At 39.1% G+C, this 27,931-nt stretch overlaps 1 protein-coding gene across 6 annotated transcripts in view; it reads left to right on the top strand.

The window, feature by feature from the left end:
* The window catches only part of PHF6 (PHD finger protein 6), a 55,619-nt gene extending 42,563 nt beyond the window's left edge, over positions 1-13,056 (top strand). For all 6 annotated transcript variants that reach the window (XM_003317700.6, XM_009439653.5, XM_003317701.7 and 3 more), the window contains 3 exons: positions 1,459-1,592; positions 9,461-9,590; positions 9,921-13,056. In XM_003317700.6, the coding sequence (XP_003317748.1) occupies positions 1,459-1,592; positions 9,461-9,590 (264 nt within the window). In that variant the 3' untranslated portion in view covers positions 9,921-13,056. The remainder of the gene's footprint in view (positions 1-1,458; positions 1,593-9,460; positions 9,591-9,920) is intronic.
* The last annotated feature ends 14,875 nt before the right edge of the window (positions 13,057-27,931 follow it).

Here is a 27,931-nt window from a genome sequence, read left to right on the forward strand (position 1 = left end):
TTTCAAACATACCGCAATTGGAAAGCCTAGTAACATGTATCTATCCATCATCTTGCTTCATCAGTTACCTAAATTTGTGGCGCTTGTTTCATATAGGCCTTTTATTCTTGTTGCTTGAAGTATTTTAAAGCAGACCTCAGACTTCATATCACCATACCTCCATGTAGTTGAGTATGTATCTCTTAATAATTGGACATTTTCTTACCTAACCACAATGTCATTATACCTTACAATTTTTTTGTTTATTTTTTATTTTTTTATTTTTTTGAGACAGAGTCTCACTCTGTCGCCCAGGCTGGGGTGCAGTGGCGCAATCTCGGCTCACTGTAACCTCTGCCTCCCGGGTTCAAGTGATTCCCGTGCCTCAGTTTCCAAAGTAGCTGGGATTACAGACATGCACCAACACGCCTGGATAATTTTTGTATTTTTAGTAGAGACAGGGTTTCATTATGTTGGCCAGGCTTGTCATGAACTCCTGACCTCATGTGATCCACCCACCTCGGCTTCCCAAAGTGCTGGGATTACAGGCGTGAGCACCCGGCTAAAAATGAAACTTTCGTAACAGAGCCTGTAGTACTGAAAAAAGGAAAAACCACTTCATCATATTATTCAGAGCAGTGTTGTATAATACAGCTAAAGTCCAAACAGGTGACTAAGATAACAATTCAATTATCTTGCCAACTTATTGTTTACCTCTGTACCATTGAGGATTGGGGTAAACACTAACCTAGCATTTCCCCCAAGTGTGCTCCAAAGGAAGTTAGTCCATCAAGATGTTCCCCCACCCCTCCAGAGATAAAAGGGCATCTAGATTTCAATAAACTTGAAAACTGTTTACTCTGTGCCCCCTCCCTTGGAGAAAAGGCTGTGAGAAGTCCTGCAATAAAGTGATCTGCTTAACCTATCCTTTTTCAAACTTATTTGACTTGAAACCCCCTTTTCAACAGGTACCTTTTAATCTCCGAACATTCTTCAGGCAAGGTTTATCTAGGCCAAACTGAGAAGTCTTGAAAAGATTTCAGCCCCTTTAGTCTCCCTCTGTACTTTTGTCTACTGGTAGCGATTCCTCTGTGGGAGGATTGCTTTTCTGGTTTCTTATTCTTTCCCCTAATCATAATAGGAAAGGATCTGATCTTAGGGAAGAAAAGAAGCCAACCACTAAGATATACAACATCATTCTTTTTGTGTATTTGGCAGCATTGAGGAGAATCTTATCTACATTTAGATGTCAGACCTGGGATGGTCAGTAGTTTTTCTAATAAGCCGGCAGTTTATAAATGTTAAATAAGGGAAACATCAGGGGATGACAATATTAGAGGGCTTATCAAAGTATGGTTTAAGTTGCAGCATTATTTCAGTTATATGCTATGTGATAATTTCAGTGTACTCTTTTTCAATAGAAAATAGCTGCTGTTTTCTTGAAATACTGCTTACGATTATTTCTCTTTCCTTATACAGAAATGTACACTTTGCAGTCAGCCTGGTGCTACTATTGGATGTGAAATAAAAGCCTGTGTTAAGACTTACCATTACCACTGTGGAGTACAAGACAAAGCTAAATACATTGAAAATATGTCACGAGGAATTTACAAGTAAGAAAACAACAGTTGTCTATTTCCCTAAAGATGTTAGTAACCGTCCTTAAATAGATGACATTAGTTTACTCAATCTCTGTTCTTAAGTGGTGTTTAGTTAAGTATAGAATACTGAGCACATTATGTAAGGAATGAGTACTACAATTGGCATTTTCCTCTGACTACATATCCCTGGATTAGCATTCATCCATCCAATATTAGTTAGGCTTCCTATGTGCCAGCCATTGTGCTTGAAGCTGGGCATATGCCAGTGATCAAAACTACATACACTGGGCCGGGTGCGGTGGCTCACATCTGTAATCCCAGCACTTTGGGAGGCTGAGGCGGGTGAATCACCTGAGGTCAGAAGTTCGAGACCAGCCTGACCAACATGGTGAAACCCCGTCTCTACTAAAATACAAAAATTACCCAGGCGTGGTGGCAGGCACCTGTAATCCCAGCTACTCGGGAGGCTGAGGCAGGAGAATCGCTTGAACCCAGGAGGCAGAGGTTGCAGTGAGCCAAGATTGTGCCATTGAACTCCAGCCTGAGCAACAAGAGTGAAATTCCATCTCAAACAAACAAAAAAAAACCACTACATATACTCTCCTCATGAAGCTTACAGTCTATTGGGAGAGACCTATTATTTAAGTGGCCAAATATGCAATTACAACATAGCAGCGTAAGTGTTCTAAAGAAGTTACAAAGTGTTATGAGAGCGTATAAGAAGGAAGAGCTAACCTAGTCTGTAGTGGGGAGTATTTAAGAATGTTCTGAAGGAAATAGTGCTCAGCTTTAAGCTGAGATGTTAAGGACAAAGGTGAGCCTTGGTGGGGGGAGGTATTCTGGGCAGAGAGAAGAGCATATGCAAGAGCCCCGGGTGAGACAGAAGCAGAGGTGGACATGGGGAGATGTGTTAGGAGGCTAGTGCTGGTGGTCCAGGTGAGAATTATTGGTAGCTTAGAATAGGATATGGTAGACAGAAGGCAAAAGATTCTCTTGAGAAGATGGTGAAAAAGGAAAGTATGAAGATTTGGGATTGGGGGTCACCCTCTTTTTTATGGGTCTTCCACTTACCTGTGCTGCCTTGGGCTAGGTGGTGTTAATGTATATCTGTAATGGTTCCATGTGTTTAATCGACTGGAGTATAAGTTGGTAGGGACTCTTGAAGTTTTGATTTGCCATCCAGAGTTGTAAAGCACTTCCTTACTCTCACATGCCTAGAATGCAATAAACCAATGACTTCCGGGTCTAGTATTCTGTGTAAAAGACAATGTACACAAGCAGTCACCAAGTCATTTGGGTGCCTACATAAGGCGCTATGCTGTATAATAAAATTTGCCAAATTCTGTTTAATAATAAAGGCACAAATGTTTTCAAGTGAGTTCTATAAAGCCTTTAAGGAACAAATAATCCCAATGTTATTTAAGAGGTCCAGCACATAGCAAGAGATGGAAAACTTATTGATTCATTCTGTAAAGCTTACATAACTGTGGTACCAAACCTAACAAAGATACGTTAAAAGAAAAACAAACAAACTGTAGACCAATCTCCCTTTTTTTTTTTTTTTTTTTGCTTTGAGACAGGATCTGACTCTGTTGTCCAGGCTGGAGTGCAGTAGTGTGATCATGACTCACTGCAGCCTTGACCTTCTGCCTTCACGTGATCCTCCCAACTCAGCCTCCCGAGTAGCTGGGACTATAGGCACATGCCATCATGCCCAGCTAATTTTTTTTGTTTTGTTTTTTGAGGAGGAGGAGGGGTTTTGTTATGTTGCCCAGACTGGTCTCAAACTCCTGGGCTCAAGCCTTCTCCCTGCCTCAGTCTTCTAAAGTGCTAGGATTACAGGCATGAGCCATGCCCAGCCACTATCTCACTTTTATAAATATAAAAATTCTAAATAAAATATTAGTAAATCAAATCCAGCTCTGTATTCTAAGAATTGAAAGACTGTTCAGGCTGGGCACAGTGGCTCACACTTATAATCTCAACACTTTGGGAGGCTTAGGTGGGAGGATTGCTTGAGGCCAGGAGTTCCAGATCAGTGTGGGCAACAAAGCGAGACTCTCATCTCTATATAATTTTAAAAATAGAAAGAAAAAAGACTGTTCAAAATTAGGAAATATATTAATATAATTTATTAGAATTAGTAGAGTAAATAATCTTATCACCTTCCTTATAGATGGTGAAAAGACATTTGATAACATTCAACATCAATTTCTGAATTTTAAAGTAACAAGTGCTCTTGGTAAGCTAGGAATCTTAATAGGTGTTTATGAGAAAAACAACAGCAAATAACTTATTTATTATTAAAGTGAAGGAGCAATGGTTCTTAACCAGGAGTGAGCCTCAGAATCACTGTGGGGTGGATAAGGCCCTCTTTTAAAATGTTCATGTCTAAGCCCTACCTGTAGAGATTTAAATTTAGTAGGTCTGGGTTGGGGCCCAAACCATGCACTTTTCTGACTCCCCAGGTGATTCTTACGTTCCCCTCTAATTGAGAACCATTAGACTATACTTTAATTCAGATTAGGAAGAAGACAAGGATGCCAACTACTAGCATGACTTTTAACATTCTTCTAGAGGGTTAAGCTGATGCAAGACAAAAAGAAAGAGGCCCAGTGCATTGACTCACGTCTATAATCCCACACTTGGGAGGCCAAAGCAAGAGGATTGCTTGAGGCCAGGAATTCGAGACCAACCTGGGCAACATAGTGAGACCCCATCTCTACACAACATTTAAAAATTAGCCAGGCAAAGTGGCACACGCCTGTAGCCCCAGCTATACAGGAGGCCCAGACTGGAGGATTGCCTGAGCCCTGGAAGTAGAGACCAGCCTGGGCAACATAGTGAGACCCTGTCTCAATTTAAAAATAAAAGAAGGCCGGGCGCAGTGACTCACGCCTGTAATCTCAACACTTTGGGAGGCCGAGGCTGGCAGATCACGAGGTCAGGAGTTTGAGACCAGCTTCGAGATCGCCCCACTGCACTCCAGCCTGGGCGACAGAGCGAAACTCTGTCTCAAAAAAAAAAAAAAAAAAGAAAGAAAGAAATAAAAGTGTATAATAAAATGATCAATATTTGTTATTCATATCATTGTCTACCAAGAAAATTCAAAGGAATCAACTTTGAATTTATTAAAATTAGTAAGAGCTCAGTAAGATTGCTGAATATGAGATGACTTTTAAAAAACAATTCCAGTAATAACTAGTTAGAAAATGTAAAGGAAAACCACCTGCCATACCCTGCCAAACACACATACACTAAAGATGAATTTTTTCCATTTAAAAAAAACACACACAAAGCTTTGTTTTGGGGTGTGGTTGGGGAGACAGGGTCTCACTCTGTCACCCAGGCTGGAGTGCAGCGGCATGATCACGGCTCACTGCAGCCTCGACCTCCTGGGCTCAGGTGATCTTCCCACTTCAGCTTCCCAAGTAGCTGGGACTACAGGCACACGTGACCATGCCTGGCTAATTTTTGCTTTTTTTTGTAGAGACAAGATTTCACCTTGTTGTCCAGGCTGGTCTCAAACTCCTGGACACAAGTGATCCACCCACCTGAGCCTCCCAAAGTGCTGGGATTACAGCTGTGAGCCACCATGCCTGGCCAAAAATTACATTTTACAAAGGACTGAAATGAGTGGTGAAATATATTATGTTCCTTGATAGAAAACTCAGCATCAAAAGACACCTATTCTCACCAAATGTATAAATTTAGTATAATTTTGATCAAATCCAAATTTTTTGGCAGTTTTATTTAGAAGGCTAAATGTGATATAATTTTCACTTTTAATGGTTGTGTTTACCTTATATAACAGAAAAAAAAATAGCAGCTTAACAGGATAGAGGGTTGCTTTCTCACCTAAAAGACATGCAGAGGAAAGCAATACAGATGTGGTAGGCAATTTTTCAGTGTCATCAAAGACCCACATCACCATCCTTCTGCTCACCCCTCCTTAAGGTCTCCTTCCACATATGTGTGTGTATGTTTTTGTGTATGCAGAAAAATCTCTAGAAACATATTCAACAAGCTTAATGGTTATATTACTTCTCGTTAGTTGCATAAGGATGGAGGAGAAGAGGCAAGTTTATATTCTCCATGATAGGATTCTGTGGTGTTTGAATATCTTCATGAGAAGTATATTATTATTAAAGTAGCCCTTAACATTTTAAAATAACAGGCTGATTTTAAATATCCAAAATCAGATTGTATGGAGAATTATTGTATTTAAAAATGTAACTTTTAGATGATTTTATTATAATAGTTTTAAATGGAAAACATTTAAATATTTCCATTTTCATTTTGGAAGAAAAATGGAAATATAGATGAGAAAAAATACTTAATGTCAACTTTAACTCTACCATGCAGAGGTAATAATTTTAAATCTTTTGGAATGTTTTCTCTTAGACGTTTATGTGATTATGTGTGTGTATTTATAAAAACAAGATTTTCTGCTGCTCTGTCTATGGGGTAGCCATTCTTTTATTCGTTTGCTTTCTTTAAAAAAAAAAAAGATTTTCTTATCTATGCTGTTTTATAATCTCTTTTCCACTTACTATATCAGAGACATTTTTGTGTGACATTAAACAATTTTACATCTTGTTTTTTGTTTGTTTGTTTGTTTGTTTTTGAGACAGTCTCACTCTGTTGCCTAGGCTGGAGTGCAATGGTGCGATCACAACCCATTGCAGCCTCAACCTCCCAGGCTCATGTGATCCTCTCACCTCAGCCTCCCAAGTAGCTGGGACCTCAGGGGCACCCCATTATACCCGGCTAATTTTTTTTGTGCAGACGAGATTTCACCATGTTGCCCAGTCTGGTCTCAAATTCCTGGGCTCAAGCGATCCACCCGCCCCAGCCTCCCAAAATGCTGGGATTACAGCATGAGCCATTGTGCCCAGCCTACATCCATTTTAATGATTGCATAATATTCCATCATATAGGTATATCAGTTTATTCTGTTGGTTCCTTTTTCAGACATCTAGGTTGTTTTTGCTTTTTAGCTATTAGACAACCATATTTCAGTGACAAAACAAAAATATTTGTACTTGGATCCGTAATGATTTGAATTGCTCTTTTTCTTTTCTCCCATTGAGATGTGTTTCTGCAATCCATTTGTAATGTGGATTCCAGATAGACACAACTGAGTTCAAATGAGAGCCCATAGGTGGGTAGTTTGGGGAGAGAAGAAGGGACAAATAAGAGGAAATGCAGGGAGGAATATTTCTGAATGAAGTGGCTTCCCTGTCTCCTAACTATGGCTTTTCTTCCTTACCAGCCCTTTCTGGGTCCTGACTGTATTCCTATTCGAAAGACTAGGGAGGGATAGATAATAATTTTTATTTATATTTATCCTGTTTTATTGTCTTTATTGTATTTTTAACTATTTCAATATGGATTTTTTTAAAATGTCAGCCTCCCACCATAAAAAATGGAGTTCTGTGACAGCAGGGACCTTGTTTGACCAGTTGACACCTGTAACCTTAGCACCTAGACTAGTGAAGGCCATATAAGGGCCTATGGGAAATATTCTGCAAGTAAAAAATAATCCCATAAAATAATTAAAAGTTGCTCCAACAACAAAGCACTTGTCCTGTTAGAGGGAACTTCCTATTAAAAAGACGATTTTCAAATGTAAGCAAAAACAGAATAGTATAACAAGTCCTCATATCAGCAGTTAGCAAGTTATTGCCACACTTGCTTTATCTATTGTTTATTTTCCTAAAGTATATTGTTTATTTTCCTGAAGTATATATATTAAAGCAAAATCCCAGATGTCTTGTCATTATATAATTATTATTCCATTATCACACTTTGTAAAATTAACAATTATTTCTTAGCATCATCTTATACCCAATCCATTTTCACATTTGCCCAGTTGTATAAAAAAAATCTCATTTTAGACTTAATTTGTTGAAATGTGGATACATGCAAGGTCCATCCATTGCATTTGATATGTCTCTTAAGTCTAAATACGGACATACTTGTCCCCTTACTTATTGAAGAGCCTCGATAAATTGTCCTAAGTCCCACATTCTAGATTTGTCTCTTTGCCATTTCATGATGCCATTTAACTTGTGTGTCTATCCCTCTCTCCCATTTCTTGTAAACTAGAGGTTGGTTCAGAAGTTTAATTAGATTCAGGTTATATTTTATGGGAAGATTCTTCGTAGGTGCCATTGTGTAGGAATCTCACTCTTGATATTTAAACTCATGATTTAAAAATTTAAAAAGAGGTAGTTCCCAATGTGTAGTATTTGAAGTGTACAAATTCTCCCTAGCTTTTTGAAAGTTATTGAAAATGTTTTAAGACTAAAAAGAGAAATAATGAACAAAACTAGATTAAAGTCAGTTGTTATTGTTGTCCACTGTGTCCTGAACCCCACCCCTGCCTTTTATTCTACTCAAATAATAGACCTAGTTTAGTTAATCTATTTGTAACATGTGAATTCCTAGATGATTTTTTTCATCTATTGCTGACCACAAGAGGGCATCCAGTGAACATGTTCTAAGCATTCTTTCATTGTCGTCTTATGTATAATAGACATAAAACTGAGGAATCGCCTTACACTCATAGGTGGGAATTGAACAATGAGAACACTTGGACACAGGGTGGGGAACATCACATACCAGGGCCGGTCGTGGGATGGGGGGACGGGGGAGGGATAGCATTAGGAGATATACCTAATATAAATGATGAGTTAACGGGTGCAGCACACCAACATGGCACATGTATACATATGTAACAGACCTGCACGTTGTGCACATGTACCCTAGAACTTAAAAGTATAATAAAAAAAAAAAGAAAAAAAAAACTGAGCTCAAATCAGCCTGCCCTTGTTTGATTGTCCAAATCACCTATATTACGATTTTTATTTAAAACCTAATGAATTTTAAATATACAATCTGTATACCCAAATAAAAGGTTAGAACCAAGCATGATATCAAATTAGCACTCCAGAGATAACTTTCCAGATTTAAAGGGGAAAACCTCCCTTTACAATGGAGATAGCTGGTCATCACCACTACTTTAACCAAATGATCAAACATAGTGTCACCCAGTAGCAGGACATTTTGAAATTGGATGCCTCCTGAAATATGCAGGATTACCTACAGAGTGTCTTGACTGAAAAAGAAAAGCTGAACCTGAAGCTAACCAAGCCTTTAGACCTTATTCCCAGTGTATAGGAAATACAGGGCGAGAGAGAACCAAATAAAACAGTACCACAATTAGACAAGTCCAGAATTTGCTACAGTTGACAGACTGTCTGGTCTAATCTCATCCTAAAAAGTCAGTGTTGTGTAAAAACAAGAAGTTGGAAGGACCAGTCTAGATTAAAAGAGACATAGCCAAATGCAGTGCCGGAAAACTGTTGGATGGCTCATGTAGGTATTCCAGTGAAGGCTAGGATGCTAATAATGAAAAACCATTTGAAGAGTTTGAGTAAAATTGTTTCATCAAATGTGAGCAGAAGGCAGCAGTATAGATAGAATATATATTTCCTGAAATGTGATTTTAAATTAAATATATGAAACAAATTTATAGAATTTGATTATTTCATCAATATACCTGAAGGTTGGTATTTTTAAGTTGGCCAAAACTTTGCTTTTAATCTCATTGGGCAAAATGAGGAATTGCTTTATGATAACTGTCATCCTAAACCAGAGATTTTGTTTCAGATGAACTTGTATTACCTCAATAATAGTGTGTTTTCCTATCTGTTAGATAAAAATGGGTCTGTAACTAATTGGGGAGTATTTTTTAAAGTGTGGATGAGGAAACCCATGTTTTAAATGGGCACTAGCCTCATCCACTAATGTTGGCAGGAATGTTCATCAGCAGTGACAAAGCATTTTGAGATTTTTGTCTTTCATCATTGTAGACTATACTGTAAAAATCATAGTGGAAATGATGAGAGAGATGAAGAAGATGAGGAACGAGAGAGTAAAAGCCGAGGAAAAGTAGAAATTGATCAGCAACAACTAACTCAGCAGCAACTTAATGGAAACTAGGTATGAAAGTTAATTATATGGGATCTGTTGTCAGGATACAATACACACTGATATATACATGTTGAAGTAATGGTATGCAGTAAGATTTTTTTTAATCCTATTATGTTTAGTTAAGAGCATGTTACTAAAATGCTGAGGATTTTGTAGGCTTGCATAGTAGTTGTTTTTTAACTAGCTGATTTTGTAACCATAAAAACAAGCTATCTGCTTTATCAATAAGTGTAGTTGTAATGTCAAATCAATAAGATATTCACACTCCTCAATAACATTATATTGATTGTGTTCCCCTCAAGCATCGTATTTTACATTTTTTTATCATCTTTTAAACAGGTTCATGGGACAGAGTTAGAAAACTGGGAATGAATAAGACATCCATAACTACTATTCTTTTTTCACTGTTTTCTAAAATCAAAAAGGGTTTGTAACTTTTTACTGCCCAACTCTTAGATCCTTCATTGAACTGCCTAAAAATGTCTTGTTTGTTTTATGAGCCCTCACTAGAAGGCTGAGTTTGACATGTTGGTATTACGTAGCTATAGTTTGCAGTTTCTGGGAAGCAATTGAAACACTATTAACCCTGTGTATAGTGTCAACAGTTAAAGCAGACGAAACGAAGTAAGCTATATTTCTGGACTGAACAAAGCTCTGCTGTTTAGAGCATTTAAGTTTGTTTAGTGGATCCATACTCAAAGGAAAGCATAAGCAAATTTTCCTTTACAATGCAAACATGCCACTGGTGGCAGCACATGGTAATTTGTGGATTTTTTTTTTCATACTCAAGTAATGGAGGCTAGAAATGAAGAGAACCTTCTTTTTCTCTTGACTTTGACAGCACATGCTAAAAATCTCTTCCAAGAAGTATGCTAAAGCTTTTCATTTGGTTCCTGTTAAAGTTGTTATCACTGACCAGCATGGACTCAGGCAACTGGTAATGATAAGCTATGAGCTCCAGTGCTTTTGCCAAAATTCTCTTGACAGCACACCTCCTCTCTTTCCATGTTATACAAAGGACTTCTGGCAAAATGATTGAGTCCTTCAAGTTTAAACTAACATTTGGCAACAGCAAATTAAACGTTTTTAAGATGTAAAGAAAGGGTTACCGCTTGCTAAGGACTTCAGACACCATGTCCGAAACCTGTTCCTCTCAAGTGCCCTGTTGTGTGGAACACTTCACATATTGGCGCAAAGTACGTAAGGAGGTCTCATGTGCTGTAGGAGTAAAAAAGTCTTTGCATAAAACAGTATTTATTTTTACTTTTGTGACCACTATTTTAGAAACTTTATTTAATATTTTAATGTTTTCAGTCATTGCTTTGGTTATCTATAAAATAGGCTTTTGTGCCCTACTTTTCTTCTTGTAGGGCTTGGTGGTGTTTTATCGATTGTCAGAATTGTTTTTGAAAGCCTAAGAACCCAGCTTTTTAGAAAGGATTTTCACACTGGCATTTCTAGGTAGTGATATTTTCTTCCACTTACCTGCTGAAGCACATTTATGCATTTCTTTATGGCAAAACCAAATAACTTTAGTTGTGGTCTGCCTGATACTACCATAGCACCTCAGTACCAAGGGGAGGGATTTTGACTAGTTGAATTATTAAGCCACCACAATAAAGCAGATTTTTAAATAAGAAATAATAATGTTAACTTGACTGTACATTGAGATATTCTGCAGCTGATAGAGCAGCATTTAAAAAATGTAACAGGTGGAAAATTACACTGTGCTTAATGACTGATTTTTTTTTAAACTGCGAGTCCCTTAAGATCACGTTTGTCAAGTGTGTATTCACACATTTACTTAAATCAAGGGACTCAATGCTTGCTTTTATTTTAACCATCTTTTACTATTTTTAGAAGGAAACTAGCTTTAGTAGTGGGTTGCCCTATATGTTTTCTCTTTTTGCTCTTAATATGCCATTGGGTTTTTGTGTGTACGTGATTTTCAAAATTCATGACTTGAAGTGCAAGGACAGATCTAGATGTTTGTTTACCAAGCTATGTGACTTCTCCCAAAGGATCTGTACTTTCTTTCCTTACAACAGCTTGAAAATCATTATTTTAAAATCCTTAAATCACTGTGTCTAGATCATTTTTTACATTGTGTGCCATAGACTTACCCATGGGACAACAGAGCTCCTTCATTTTTGGACAACTACTGTAATCATTTTTTTTTTTTTAGGAAAAATGGAAGGTGCCGGGGGGTAATCATGGCCAGTCAATAATTATATAAAGTAGTTCAAATACTATAGCTGTCAGTTGATAAATTTGTTATGTAGTAAAATGTATGACTTTGTATGGGTTTCTTCAGCCCTTTTTCTGCCACTAGCAACCAGAATAGCACTTTACCTTTTGGTTGGCTAGATAAGTGGCTAACTACCTGTTTTTCTCACTGTGGTGTGATTGGCTAAACAATCTTGCATTAAAAATTCAAATGTAAATTGAATTCACATGAAAAATCATGTTTGGTTGTAAACCTCCAATGTTTTGATTCTCTAATCATGTTTTCGTCACATGCTGAGTAAAAGTGCCTTACAATGTAAAAATTGTACAGTACTTATGTTCCCAAGTAGCATCATCATCTTCTGGGTAGTAATTACATTGTGGTATTAATATTTAGAAAAATGGACCTCAGCAGTGTATTTACTGTACATCTCTTAAGTCCTTAACTGTAGTTTTAATAAGCATGACATTATTTGATAAGTATATAACATTTACATCATTTCAAAAAATACTGCCGTTACTGTCTTTTATGCATATTTTAGCCTGAAATTTTGAAGCGTCTTTTTTCTTTCTTTTTTCTTTTTTTGTTTTGTTTTTTGTTATTGATATTAAACAGTGTAATCTTTGCAAGCGTATATTGAAGATTATTCTGGAGCATTTATTGCCTTACCAGAAATGTTAGTAGGAAATGTTCTTTAGAGTAGAAAGATAGACTTGAGTTTCTATACTTTTAAGAAGAGCTCTTTGTTCCTGGGGGAGGGGGGCAGGGGGTGAATTTCACTTTCATCTCAAGTTATTAAAAACCCACAACTGAAGTAAATTTTATTTCAAGAATCAGCAGTTTTAGAATTTCAGATAGTACTTGCTCAGAAGTACATGCTACTCAAGATATTAAGAGATAACAAGATCTGTAGATCTGCTATTGAATCAGAATCTGTGTACTTGAACAAATGTGTGAATCTCAAATATCTCAAAGCAAAAGAAAAAGTGTTCTAGAGTGTTGTTGCTTTTTTTAAAAAAAGCGCTGAAGTTAGACCAAGGTATACAGTTTTGTTCTAACAGACATTTAGGTTAATTGTAAAGATAAGGAATGCATTATGGGTCAAAAATCAAACATTCCTCTCATGTTATGTATATTTTGTTCCTGTTATATTGGCTTTATTTTCAAAATTGTAGTTTGTAGTATTAGTTTCCTTTTATTGGTATTCTTGCATATACTATTCATTCAATAAATGACTTATGACTTTCATATTTGTTTGTCTTTTTTGTGAAAGTGTATACTGAAGCTTATTTGATAACAGCAATAGTATTGTGTTCCTTTTAGTCTTGCTTTATTTCAGAGTAAAATGCCTTAATAACTTTTCATTAAACAAGTATGGGAGGAAAAAAAGTGTGAATTTGAATTCAGTTCAAAGTTTCACAATATAAAAGTTTTATCATGGAGAGAAACTGCAATCTTGTAAGTACAATCGAACTGCATTACATCTTGGTTTTTTTATTACATGGTTCAGATGCCCATCGTTTAAATCAGATCCTCTGAAACCTAGTTAGAAGGTTATTTTGAAAATAAACCAAAACTCCTAGTACTATTTATCAGATTGGTAATATGGGTGCAGGATTAATATCCTTGTCATAAAGGGATTTTACCTTATATCTTTAAATGTACTCCCATTACCATGGACAGTGTGCTTCTAGTACAGTGCTCATATATTGAGGTTTGTCACATCCAGGGCAGAAATCAAGTTGTAATTAGTAGGATATGCTGATTCCATACACACAATTCCTAACCTGCAGAGTGGGGGAAAAAATCAAGTAACATGTTCTAATTAACTCAGGAACATAGGATAGTGTACTTCACTGCAAATGTTAGCTAGTAGTGCCTGGCACATATGTGCCTGTGTGTGTTTAAAATCCATTATTAAGTCTCATTTTAATTGCCACCAATTTTTAAAGTCTCATTTTAATTGCCATAAAAATATGGAGATGGGGAGTTATGTGCTATTCTTTAGCTAATTGAAACTATTTAAGCTGGGTTTTGTTTTTGTTTTTGTTTTTTTTTCCAGCTGCAGTCACCAGCAATTGCTAAGGTTACTCCAAAGGATGGACCTGGTAGAATTTCTTAGGAAAATTCTATGGCCAGCAGATGGCTAGTTTATCTTTTTAAGAGAAAAACCCAATCCCTTTTACATTTACATATTAGACTAAGTCCTCAGTTGTGTAGGCAAAATGGTGCTTTATACATCAACCAATGTTACATAATACTGCCTTGTTCAGATAGTGAGGTAACTGAATATTAATGATGTAAAGCAAAAATGTATTTGTGATTTTTATTCAGAAGATGAAAACTATAAAATAACCAATTACTGTACAAGTTAATGGTGGCATTTGGAAAGTGTTACACGATAGCAGACATGCTCTACATACGGTCAGTGTACTGAAGTCAGTCAGCCAGACCTGCATCCTTGTCAAAAGACAGCAGATCCGTAAACATCCAAATTATACCTTTGCCTATACCTCTCAGTGGCTGTAAGTGGGTTTTTATGCTGGTTGTGGGGCAGTGGTGGGGAGATAGGGAAAATAAAATGTAGCTGGGCAAAGAGCTAGCTAGCTCTACTGTGTGAACGATAATATTCCAATGAAAACAAGAGTACTGTTTGAGAGGGTAGCCTTTTAAATGGAACCTGAGAAACCAGATATTGAAGACAGTATTAGGAATTGGGAGACAGAAACTATGCTTTTATATGAGACTGGATTTAGAGTTGTTGTTGAGTTTCTATAAAGTAATTGGTACAGAAGGGTAAGTTGTTTCTGAGTGTTTTAAAAATCAGACCTGTTTACAGATTTTGTATTAAAGTAATATATGGTCATAAAAAGGAATGAATTACTGATACATATGCCAGTGTGTATGAGCCTTGAAAACATTATGCTAAGAAGCCAGGCACAGAGGTCACATATTGTATGATTCCATTTATACGAATTGTTCAGAGAGGCAAATCCATAGAAATGGAATACAGATTAATGGTTCCCAGGGACTGCAAACATGGGGGAATGAGAAATGACTTTTATTGGTTATACTGTTTCTTTTTGGGGGTGGTGAAATGTCTGGAATTAGGTACTGGTTGATGGTTGCACGACTTTGTGAATATACTAAAAATCATAAATTATACCCTTTAAAAGAGTGGATTTATTTATTTATTTATTTATTTATTTATTTTTGAGATGGAGTTTCGCTCTTGTTGCCCAGGCTGGAGTGCAATGGCCCGATCTCCGCTCACCACAACCTCCGCCTCCCGGGTTCAAGCGATTCTCCTACCTCAGCCTCCCAGGTAGCTGGGATTACAGGCAGCTGGGATTACGTGCCCGGCGAATTTTCTTTTTTTTTTAGTAGAGACGGGGGTTTCTCCATGTTGGTCAGGCTGGTCTCGAACTCCCGACCTCAGGTGATCCACCTGCCTCGGCCTCCCAAAGTGGTGGGATTACAGTCGTGAGCCACCACATCCGGCAAGAGTGGATTTTATATTAATTTTATCTCAATTTTTAAAGTGCTATGTAGCCATTTTACAAAATTAAAATACAAAGGTATATAAAGCAAAATGTGAAAACCCCCCCTTCTGTACAAGTCTACTCCCTAGAAGTATTTGATACATATTCTTCTAAATGCTTCTGTACATATATAACATAAACACTTTTTTTACATAAACAGAATCATGCATAACATAAATAGAATCATGCATAAAAAATAGAATATTTTTACCATAAATAGAATCATACATACAGTTCTGCACCTCGTCTTTTTTACTTGAACAACATTACAAGGTGTCAGTACCTCTAGATTTCTCAATTTTTTTTTTAAATAGCTCCATGGTATTTCAGTGTATGGATGAACTGAAATTGTTCTCTCCAGCCTTACATATATCCTTTATGCAAGTAATTTCTTAGGATAAACTTCCAGAAGTAGAACTGCTAAGTCAAGGGTATGTACATTTAAAGTTTTGATAAAAATTGCCAGCCGTCCATTTTTGGCTCACATCTGTAATCCCAGCACTTTGGGAGGCTGAGGCAGGAGGATTGCCCAGGAGTTCAAGACCAGCCTGGGCAACATAGTGAGAACCCCATCTCTACAAAAAAAAAAAAAAAAAACCAGAAAAAATAGCCACACGTGGTGGCATGCGCTTGTAGTCCCAGCTGTTCAGGAGGCTGAGGTGGGAGGATCGCTTAAGCCTGGGAAGTCACAGTTGCAGTGAGCCGTGTTGGCTCCACGGCATTCCAGCCTGGGCAACAGAGCAAGACTCTACCTCAAAAAAAAAAAAAATTACCCATCCATTCCAGGGATTAAGCTTGCCCACTTCTCCATTCCAGAAGAGTGCTTTTAAGTGTGGTGCCTTTAGGAAAAAACACACACACTCCAGAAAATTCTATGGGGTTTGATTGTATTGTAAAACCCATATAGACTATATCTGAAAGTGACATATGAATCATCATTGAGAAATGGGGCACTACATTTCATTTGTGAAAAGGCTAAATTGAAAGGTTTATTTCGTATGTATTAACAGCAGTAGCTGGTGAATCACTTCCCTTCCTGCTTTCTGAAAAGTAACAGATTGCTCATCACTGTCTGTTGTTTCCAGATGGACCTGCCCGGTGTCCAGAGTCATATGTAGCTCAGTTCAGGACACCTGAAGGGGCTGTGTACTGTTTTGTTGAAGAACTCCTATGACCTTTATCTGTCATATGATGGTTCTTATTCCCAAAATTATGACTGTGCCTAACAAATGGTCAGTTACATGAAACAAGATGAAATCATCTGAAGTTTTCACTTCAAGTAGTTGTTTTGTCCTTTTATGAATAAAATCTAAGCCTAATCAGAAAAATTGTCAAGATACTTTCAGCTCATTTGCCAAAAATGAGCTATTATTTTTGTCATTTAGCAATTTCAAGCAACAGTCACCTGCATGTCTGAAAATAAATTGGTAAAAATAACATGGGTACTGAATTATGCTGGTCAGTCAGCATGGAAGTTTTAAAATAAAGAATAAATTGAATGTAGTGAAGGATGAATTAATGCTACATGAAAATTAGTTTTAAAATTCTCAAAATCACATTTGGCGCTAATTAGTATTTATAACATTAGCCAAGCAACAATTTTATTGAAAAAGGTTTGTAACTTAGAACTGTAGCAGTCATGGAGACTGCTGTTATTTTTATTTCAGAGGCTAGCCAGACAATTTAACACAAAGGCTTATTTTCAAACGTTCCTGATCCTTAAGCCCAATAGGCTTATGTTCTATATTTAGTATTGATTTAGTATTACCAGGAAGCAATAATTATTTGGACCCTGTTCTCATATGTTCCTGGTTAGAGAGCAAGCACAAAAGATAAGCAGTTTCTGAAAGTTCCAGATCAAAGAGCTGGTATTTTGGCATTATCCTTAAATACAACATTCTTTCTGGACGTCCCTTAGAAGAATTGTTATTAAGCGCTTCAACCTATTCCATGTGCCCAAACAGCTTAGGGCAGCTAGCCAGTGTGCTGGGGATGCAGGGGGGGAAAAAAGCATTAAAGAAAACGTATGTTGCTTAGCAAAGAGGCAGGGTAGGAGAGAAAAACTTTAGGCAGCTTTTACTGTGGTCTTTGGAGCATTTAATAACTGGGGACACACCATTGCATGGAACTTGGAAATGCACCCTACAGTTTATAGGCCACTTCCTAGAAAGATTGATGCAAAACTTCAGTCACAACTTTATTCTTTTTTTCCTTTGATGCCTTCCGGGAAACTCTCTTTCCTTAGTTCCCGTATCTGTACCACCCCTTCAAGACCACTCCTTTTCTGACTCTTCTCCCTACCCCTAACATAAGTGTCACCTGGTTCTGGTCTTTGCCATCTTGGATTATTCTTCCCTATCACCACGATCTGCTTACAGTTGCCACCTGTGTGTTCCACATGATTATCTTCCACTCACTGCAGCTTCAGGCTAAGTCTCAACACTTCTTCTGGACATGTCTACCCAATCTGGTGGCTACCCAAATGTGAGTCCCAAACTAAGTTGTCCTGAGCTGAATTTTATCTATTTGTTAATGACACCATCAGTCAGTAGGGTTACAATTGGTCTACTTGGATTTCCACATCCACTTGCTAAGTTCCACAAAATCTACCACTCTGCCTTTTGGATCCATCCTCTCCATTCTTATTGCTGATAAGCTAGTGTGGTTTCTACTTTTTTTTTTTTTTTTTTTTTTTTTGAGACGGCGTCTCACTCTTGTTGCCGAGGCTGCAGTGCAATGGTGCCATCTCAGCTCACTGCAACCTCCACCTCCCAGGTTCAAGCCATTCTCCTCCCTCAGCCTCCCGAGTAGCTGAGATTACAGGCGTGCACCACCACGCCCAGCTAATTTTTTATTTTTAGTCGAGGCAGGATTTCACCATGTTGGCCAGGCTGGTCTCAAACTCCTGACCTCAGGTGATCCACCCGCCTCGGCCTCCCAAAGTGCTGGGATTACAGACGTGAGCCACCGCACCCAGCCGTCCATTAATTACTTCTTGATACTACTGACCTCAGCTTCCCCACTTCTCTCATTTTACCTCCCCATGCCTAGAATTCACCCCACTCTTATATCTGGGGAAGATGACCTGCTAAAGAAAACCACAACAATGCAGACTGATGCCACCGCAGACATTTGGCATTTGGTCTCAGGTTCTCCACATCAGTCTTCTGTCCTTTTTACCTAGTTGTCTTTCCCATTATAGTACCTAGAAACTATTACAAACATAAGCGTGCAGACTCTAGATTTTGGTGGCCCGGATTCAAATTCCATGGAAGCTTGCTTAATTTATTAAGCCTCTCTCCACTTCCATGATCTCATCTTTAAAATGCAGATAGAGGCAAGGCACGGTGGCTCACACATGTAGTCGTAGTAATAACTGATTTGGGCAAGAGTCATCAATGGGTGCTAAAAGTAGTGGGTGAAGGCTCGATGAGGAATAGGATACTTACCCCCAAACTAAGCCACAAATTGTTAATTACAAAGTGAAAAGTAGTAATTTTACAATGGCAAGACACCACTGTAAATGGATAATGAAAGAACATCAACAATAATGGGAAAAAAATGATGCTATTTACCTCCTGCTATGCTGCTCTGAGAACAAATATAATTTCTGTGGTAGTCCTCCAAAAATGCATAACCTGAGTCTGTTCGTGGGGAAGCATCAGACAAACCCAAATTGAGGGACATTCTACAAAACAACTGGCCTATATGCGTCAAAAATGCCAATGTCATGAAAGGCAAAGTCTGGGGAACTCTTCCTGATTCAGGAGACAATTTAATGTGTGATCCTGGACTGTGAAAAAAGTAACTATAAAGGATGGTATTGAAACAGTTGTCAAGATTGGAGTACAGTAGTAACATCAAGGCTAAATTTTCTGATTGTTCTCTGGTGTGTAAAAGAATGTCTTTGTTAGAAAATACACACTGAAATACTCACAGGTCAAGGAGAACAATAGCTCCAATTTACAAACGGTTCTGAAAATATATATATACAGACACATACCGGTAGAGAGACAGAGCGAGAAGGCAAATGATAAAGCAAGTGGGACAAGATTTTTTAAAACTGGTGAATCTGAGCAAAGGGTATTCAGGAATTCTTTGTACTATTGTTGCAACATTTCTGTAAGTTTGACCTTACATCAAAATTTAAAGTTTAAAAAGGAAATAAGAGAAGGCATAAACAATATTAAAAATAAAACAGAACATTACTATAGATGTAGTAGAGATTTTAAAGATCATGAGGAAAACACTAGAAATAAGAGTGTATCTTTTAGATATACATACTGAAATACTTATTGTAAAGTGGTGGGATAGCTGAGATTTCCTTAAATAATTCAGGGGGCCAGGTGCGGTGGCTCACGCCTGTAATCGAAGCACTTTGGGAGGCTGAGGTGGGCGGATCACTTGAGGTCAGGAGTTTGAGACTAGCCAGGGCCACGTGGTGAAACCCTGTCTCTACTAAAAATACAAAAATTAGCCAGGCGTGGTGGTGAGTGCCTGTTATCCCAGCTACTCGGGAGGCGGAGGCAGAGGCAGGAGAATTGCTTGAACCAGGGAGGCGGACGCTGCAACACTGCACTCCAACCTGGGCGACAGAGCTCAAAATAATAAATAAATAACTCTAAATAAATAAAATGCAGATAGAAATCATATTTCACTCATAGACTTGTGAGGATTAACGGAGTGAGCATAGACCCAAGACTCTCCCATCCCCCAATACATTGGCCTTTGTACCTGTGTTCCCAAGTCTAGCTTTTCTCCTCTTATATAATTCCCATTTCTCTCCTCATATAATTTTCTTGAAAGTCAAGTTACCACTTGATATCTCCATTTCTCTATTTTTATTATTTGTTCATCAACCCACTGCACTCACTTCTGTCTCCCCACCTTCACTTCTCTCAACTACACAAAAACTGCCCCAGCAAAGTTTACCAATGACTGTTGCGAAAACCAATAGGTGTTTTTCCAGTTCTTTTTTTTTTTTTTTTTTTTTTGAGACAGGGTTTTGCTTTGTCACCCAGGCTGGAGTGCAGTGTACAATCACAGCTCACTGCAGTCTTAACTTCCTGGGCTCAAGCAATCCTCCTGATTCAGCCTCCCAAGTAGCTAGGACTACAGGCATGTACCACCACGCCTAGCCCTTTTTTTTTTCAAGACAGAGTCTCGCTCTTGTCGTCCAGGCTGGAGTGTAATGGTGTGATCTTGGCTCACTGCAACCTCTACGTCCTGGGTTCAAGTGATTCTCCTGCCTCAGCCTCCTGAGTAGCTGGGATTACAGGCGCGTGCCACCACACCTGGCTAATTTTTGTATTTTTAGTAGAGGCGAGGTTTCACCATATTGGCCAGGCTAGTCTTGAACCCCTGACCTTGTGATCCTCCCACCTCAGCCTCCCAAAGTGCTGAGATTACAGGCGTGAACCACCGCGCCCAGCCTGCTTTTTTTTTTTTTTTTTAAATTTTTGTAGAGATGAGGTTCTGGTATGTTGCCCCGACTGGTCTCAAACTCTTGAGCTCAAGCAATCCTCTCACCTCAGCCTCCCAAAGTGCTGGGTTTACAGGCATGAGCTACTGCGCCCAGCCAGTTATCTTACATCTTGACTCTACTTGATGTCGCTGACAATCCAAGTGCTGTCGTTTGGTCCTCTGCTAATCTGCTCTTGCAGATGACCCAAGAATAGAAGTAACACATTTAATAATAAAACCAACGTTGCAAAGTTCACTGGCTGGGACCCTCCCTGAACTATCTACCCACCCGCTTCCCTGCTTGCAGAAATTTAATAGGACTCTACATAAATTCTGCTATTTCCTTGGCAAAGGTAAAATGTCTAGATGAAGGGTGGGGTGAACTATACAGGGAGGTGAAAGGGTAGAAGAGAATTGAGAAAAGTGGGAGGTTGGGGCCAGTAATATCCAGGGGTAATGGAGGTGATTAACCAATTTGCTTATGAAAAATGCCACATGGCAGAGACAACTCAAAGCTCGAGGTGCATTGGGAAACCAAAATGCATTTGTGTACATATGTAGACATATGTAATTCTTGTCTAGTCAAGAAAAGAACCGTTGAAACACATACCTTCTTATGAAACTGTGAAAATCACCAGATGAAAGGTTGTGAGACCAAAATATGGAGAATTTTAGTCAAGATTCCAAGCCCCATATCCAGATGGAGTCAGGCAGCAGACAGCTGAAAAATGGTGCTGCCATTCTTCTCCAGGAGCCCTTTCTGCCACATCCCTCAATGACATCTGCCTTCTACTGCAACATTTCTAGGTACAGAGAGTTCAGCCCATTTCACAATTCTTCAATTCTGCTGTTCAAAAAATCGCCTCCTTATGCCTGTCATCCCAGCACTTTGGGAGGCTGAGGCAGGAGGATCATTTGAGCCCAGGAATTTGAGACCAACATGGGCAACATAGTGAGGCCTCATCTCTACAAAAAATTTAAAAATTAGCCTGGGCAACATGGCAAAACCATGTCTCTACAAGGAATACAAAAATTAGCAAGGCATGGTGGCATGCACCTGCGGCCCCAGCTACTCGGGAGGCTGAGGTGGGAGGATTGTTTAAGCCCAGGAGTGAGGCTGCAGTAAGCTGAGACCATGCCACTGCATTCCAGCCTGGAAAACAAAGCGAGACCCTATCTCAAAAAAAGAAAAAATTAGTCGAGAATGGCAGCACGTGCCTGTAGTCTCATCTACTGGGGAGGCTGAGGCGGGACAATCGCTTAAGCCCAGGAGGTCAAGGCTGCAATAAGCCATGATCACGCCACTGCACTCCAGCCTGGACAACAGAGCAAGACCCTGTCTCAAAAAAAAAATCAACTTCTTGCAACTTCCACCTGTTGATTCTCCTAGCCCTGCCTTTCAGGAGGCTACACAGGAGCAATGTGAGGTGGAGAAAAATAAGGGTTTTATGGTCTGAAAGACCTGGGTTTGAAAACTAGATTGGCCACTCATAACTGATAACTCTAAGCAAGGTACCATTCCCCTTCTCTCAGCCTCAGCCACCACCCCGTCTGTCAAAATGGGGGTGATATCCCTTAAACCACTGCATTGTCTTAAGGAATATAGAAGATAAAGTGATTGTAAGTGAAATTAGCTGGTTCGTAATAGTAAGTCGTTTTTATTCTTTTTTTAACAGAAAAGTAATTTGTATTCCCTTTTCCACACCGTGATCCTTCACATATAAAATCAAGAAGCTAGCCTCATTTTAAGTGTATTTTTTTTTACTATTAACAGGTGAATTGATGTTTATTACACATAAATTATACAGATAAGTAAAAATAAAAAATTTAAATATCCCGTAATTCTAGTACCCGTAGGCCACAATTGTATGTTTTGTAAAATCTTTCAGACATTTCTACAAAAAATAGGTTCATACCTATTAAGTTATAATCTTTTTTCACTTAAAAATTGGAAGTATCTTACCAGGTCAGTATACTCTGTCATTCTTATTGGCTGCATAATAGTCCATTTTGTGGACGTATCATAGTTTACTTAACCATTTCCCTATCATTGGACAGTTGTTTCCAGGTTTTATGGTTGCCATTTTGTTGTTGCAAATAGTGCTGATCTAATCACCAAGAAATAGCCGAGACTCCCAGATTGAAAGATGTTCCACAGAACGACTGGCCTGTACTCCTCAAAAAAAAAAAAAAAAAAAAAAGTCCTGAGAAACAAAGGCTGAGGAACTGTTCCAGACTAAAGGTGACTAAAGACACATGACAACTAAAAGTAATGCTTCATCCTGAATTGGATGCCAATTCGGGATTGGGGGAACCCTTGCTCTGAAGGACATTTTGGGGACTATTGGCTAAATGTAAATATGAATTGAATATTACATAATATTGTGTCAATGTTAGTTTCCTGATTCTAATCATTGTACTGTAGTTATATAAGAGAATATCCTTATTCTTAGAAAATGCATACTGAAGTATTTAGGAGTAATGAAGTGTCATGTCTACAATTTAACTGGTTCAGGAAAAAAATGTGTGTGTATATACGAAAAGATAAAGCAAATGGGGCAAAATGTCACAAGTTGGTGAACCTTCGTGAAGGATATACAGGAATTATTTGTGCTTTTCTTGCAACTTTTCTATAATTTTCTTTTTAAAATTTTATTTTATTGATTGATTGATTGATTGAGACAGTGTCTTGCACTGTCACCCAGCCTGGAGTGCAGTGGCATGATTGTGGCTCACTACAGCCTCAACTACCTGGGCTCAAGCCATCCTTCCACCTCAGCCTCCCGAGTAGCTGGAACCACAGGCACGCACCACCACACCCCGCTAATTTTTGTATTATTTGTAGAGATGGGGTTTTACCATGTTGCCAAGGCTGGTCTCGAACTCCTGAGCTCAAGCAATCCTCCTCCCTCAGCCTCCAGAAGTGCTCAGATTACAGGCATGAGCCACCACGCCCAGCACCTTTTCTATAATTTTTCAATTTTGCTTAAAAGTTAAACACACCAGCAGAAACAGCAGCTCTTTCCAAGGGAGTCTGAAGAAGTTCAAAACTAGGGTCAGCAAACTCAAGGAACAGGAATAAGCCTTGAGGAGGTCATCAGGATATTTAACTAAAGAGCCATCTGAAGGAAAGAGTACAAACTATTTGGTTCAGATGAGCTAGAGGGAACATTCTTCTTCCCCAGTACTCAGAATGATTCTCAACCTTTTCCACTGAAGTGCACTCAAAATAGAGGAAATTGACCTTCTGCACTGTTTTCACCCTTAACTTGTGACTGTTTTGTTTTGTTTGTATCTCCTGTCCTCATCTATCTTAGATTCCTTTTTCATTTTGCTGAAGTAACACTTCTTTTTTCCTTATAGGACACATGGGTAATAAACATCTAAAAATAAACAATGCCGAGATGAACATTCTTGTACATAGAGCTTTCTGCCCTTGTCTGATTTTTCCCTTAAGATAAATTTCTAGAACAGAAATTCCCAAGTCAAAGAGTTTTTGTTGTTGTTGTTGTTTTGAGATGGAGTCTCACTCTGTCACCCAGGCTGGAGTGCAGTGTCATGATCTCGGCTCACTGCAGCCTCCGCCTCCTGGGTCGAAGCGATTCTCCTGCCTCAGCCTCCTGAGTAGTTGGGACTACAGGCATGCACCACCAAGCCCGGCTAATTTTTGTATTTTTAGTAGAGACGGGGTTTCACCATGTTGGTCAGGCTGGTCTCGAACTCCTGACTTCAAATGATCCACCCGCCTCAGCCTCCCAAAGTGCTGGGATTACAGGCCTGAGCCACTGCGGCTGGCCACCAAAGTTTTATACATATTTTTTAAAGTCCATTGATTCATATCACTAAATGCCCTGCAGAAAGTTTTTGCCATGAACACATTACCCAGCTTCAACAATTATGAACTAATTTCCCATCTGGTTTCATATATATTCCTCCCAATTCCCTGTCCCCACACACCATGGTTTATTTTGAAGCAAATTCCAAAGACATCATTTCATCCTCATATATATCATTATATGTCTCTAAGATGCATACTTTTAAAAAATGCAATCACAATACTATTATTGAACACCCCTTCCCCACCAATTTTTAACAATCATCTCTGGTTGTCTTCAAACATCCGGTGTTTAAATTTCTCCAATGGTGAATGCTATTAAGTGTTTGCCATTGTTATGGAAATCCCTGCAGATGGTGGGAGGAGCAAATGCATGTTCTTGGAGTTTTCTTTGAAATCGAGGTGAAAATTCACATTATATTTACTATCTACATATTATTTGTCATATATATTACAATTTATATATGTAAAGATATGTATGAATATAGGCATATACTACAGGCAATTCTGGTAGACTGTATCAAATCAAATGCTCATTATTCTAGTTTTATACTAATTTAAACTTCCCAAAGACACTTAAGAATATTAGGAGATGCAATCAAAATAACAGATAAAAGACAATTGCTAAATAATTATTAGAAAAAGGTGTCAGGAGGCCGGGTGGAGTGGCTCATGGCTGTAATCCCAGCACTTTGGGAGGCCAAGGCAGGTGGATCACTTGAGGTCAGGAGTTCGTGACCAGCCTGGCCACCATGGTGAAACCCCATCTCTACTAAAAATACAAAAATTAGCCAGGCATGGTGGCGCATGCCTGTAGTCCCAGCTACTCAGGAGGCTGAGGCAGGAGAATCGCTTGAACCCAGGAGGCGGAGGTTGCAGTGAGCTGAGGTTGTGCTACTGCACTCCAGCCTGGGCAACAGAGTGAGACTCCATCTCCAAAAAAGAAAAAGAAAAAGATGTCAGGTATTAAGTCTTTAAAAGTCCACCCACAAAGTGGAAGTAGAAACATTTCTATATCATGTAGTTTTTATAGTTTTATCTAGATTCACCTATTAAAATAAGCTATTTTAAAAGGCTTTTTAAATTCCCTTTTTTTTTTTTTTTGAGATGGAGTCTTGCTCTGTTGCCCATGCTAGAGTGCAGTGGCGTGATCTTGGCTCATTGAAACCTCTGCCTCCCAGATTCAAGTGATTCTTCTGCCTCAGCCTCCCAAGTAGCTGGGATAACAGGTGCCCACCACCATGCCTGGCAAATTTTTGTATTTCTAGTGGAGACGGGGTTTCACCATGGTGGCCAGGCTGGTGTCGAACTCCTGACCTCAAATGATCCACCAGCCTCAGCCTTCCAAAGTGCTGAGATTACAGGCATGAGCCACTGAGCCCAGCCAAGGCTTTTAAAATTTCTAACAAATGGGCCAGGCGCTGTGGCTCACGCCTGTAATCCCAGCACTTTGGGAGGCCAAGGTGGGCAGATCAACTGAGGTCAGGAGTTCGAGACCAGCCTGGCCAACATGGTGAAACCCCGTCTCTACTAAAAATACAAAAATTAGCTGGCCATGGTGGTGCACACTTGTAATCCCAGCTACTTGAGAGGCTGAGGCAGGAGAATCACTTGAACCCAGGACGCATAGGTTGCAGCAAGCCGAATTTGCGCCACTGCACTCCAGCCTGGGTGACAAGAGTGAAACTCCATCTCAAAATAAATAAATAAATAAATTTCTAACAAATGGTGGAAAATAGGCGTAGTCTTAATTATACAGTACACATAGTCTTTATTAGCATTATATTCATGCAGATATTATTCCTTTAAACTGGTTTCTTATATTATGAAGGTATTTCCAAATATATCCATGGTGACTTATGTTCAGTAGTATCCATTTGATGTAGCCTGTGGACCTGGGTGTAGTAGATGCTATTGGTGCCCTGCCCGGCTCTCTTCACCAGCTAGCACCCCATCCCACATCTGTTTCAAGTGCAGCTTACTTCTGCGACCTCTGATTATCTGCCCTTGCCTGATGGGAACCTAGGAAGCTATACTCCCCTTATAGCCAATGAATGATTCTGGGATACAAAATCCCTGGCCCCTGCCTCAAGCAGGACTACTGCAAATGTTTCCCGCTGTGGACGCCAAGGCTAAACTGTATCTAAGACCATGTCCTTTCTCAGTTCTCTACCGTTCCCTATCCCACTTCGCGTCCTCCCTCATAAGTTTTCTTTAAGTGCACCCCTTCCAAAAATCAGATAACCGAAATATCATACCAACCAAGGAAGGAATTGTGCTTTTAGTTTAGAAGTTTAAGTTTTGGTTGGAGGTCTACTGGTAATGAACTTTTGAGAGAATGTGTTCGTCCCAATGGCATTGTTACAGACTATAAAACTGAGCGTTAGAAATTGAGAAAGAACAGCCTGGGTAACGTGGTGAAACTCTGTCTCTACAAAAATTAGAAAAATTAGCTGGGCATAGTGGTGCACACCTGTAGTCCCAGCTACTTGGGGGGCTGAGGTGGGAGGATTGCTTGAGCCCAGGAGGTAGAGACTGCAGTGAACCATGATTGTACAGCTGCACTCCAGCCTGGGTGACAGAATGAGACCCTCTCAAAACAACAACAACAACAACAACAAAGAAGCGGAGCAAGAAAGAAAGGGGCTTTGTCTATGCCTGTCAGAAAATAGAACATAAAAACCAATTCCCAGGCAACCACAACTAGATTTCTGTTACTGATTTACTCAGCCCTACTTCGTCTTCCAATTTTAGTAGCAGTCTACCTTCATGAAGCCATCTGCCTCTAGGCTAAAATAGTTCTGGAAATCCTGAGTCTTAGGTGCACTGGAGCAGTCTGTCAGTTTTATGCACCTGGTAGCAGTATCAGCTTACACTGAGAAGCCTGTTTCTAGTATAGTCCTTCCTCCTGAGGTTCTGAGACTATTCTTTGTCATTCTTTCCAGAAGACTGACTCTCTGGCCCAGGGCTGCTGCACAGGATTTTCCACAATGATGAAAATGCTCTATGTCTGCACTGTCCGATGCAGTAACCACTAGCTATAAGTGGCTATTGAACATTTGAAATGTGGCCAGTAGGATTGAGGAACCAAATGTAACATTTTAATTTTAATTAATTTAAACCTAGATTTAAATAGCCATGTGTGTGGCTAGTGGCTGCTATATTGGGCAGCACAGCTCTAATTTTCTAGCAAGGACATTTAGGCCATTGTGAAGGGAAAGCAGAGACCGCCTACTGAAAGGCCAGATTGTTCTGGCTTCTTGCTTATAGTAACCAAAAGTAT

This window comes from Pan troglodytes, chromosome X, assembly GCF_028858775.2.
Source record: "Pan troglodytes isolate AG18354 chromosome X, NHGRI_mPanTro3-v2.0_pri, whole genome shotgun sequence".
Taxonomy (NCBI): Eukaryota; Metazoa; Chordata; class Mammalia; order Primates; family Hominidae; genus Pan; species Pan troglodytes.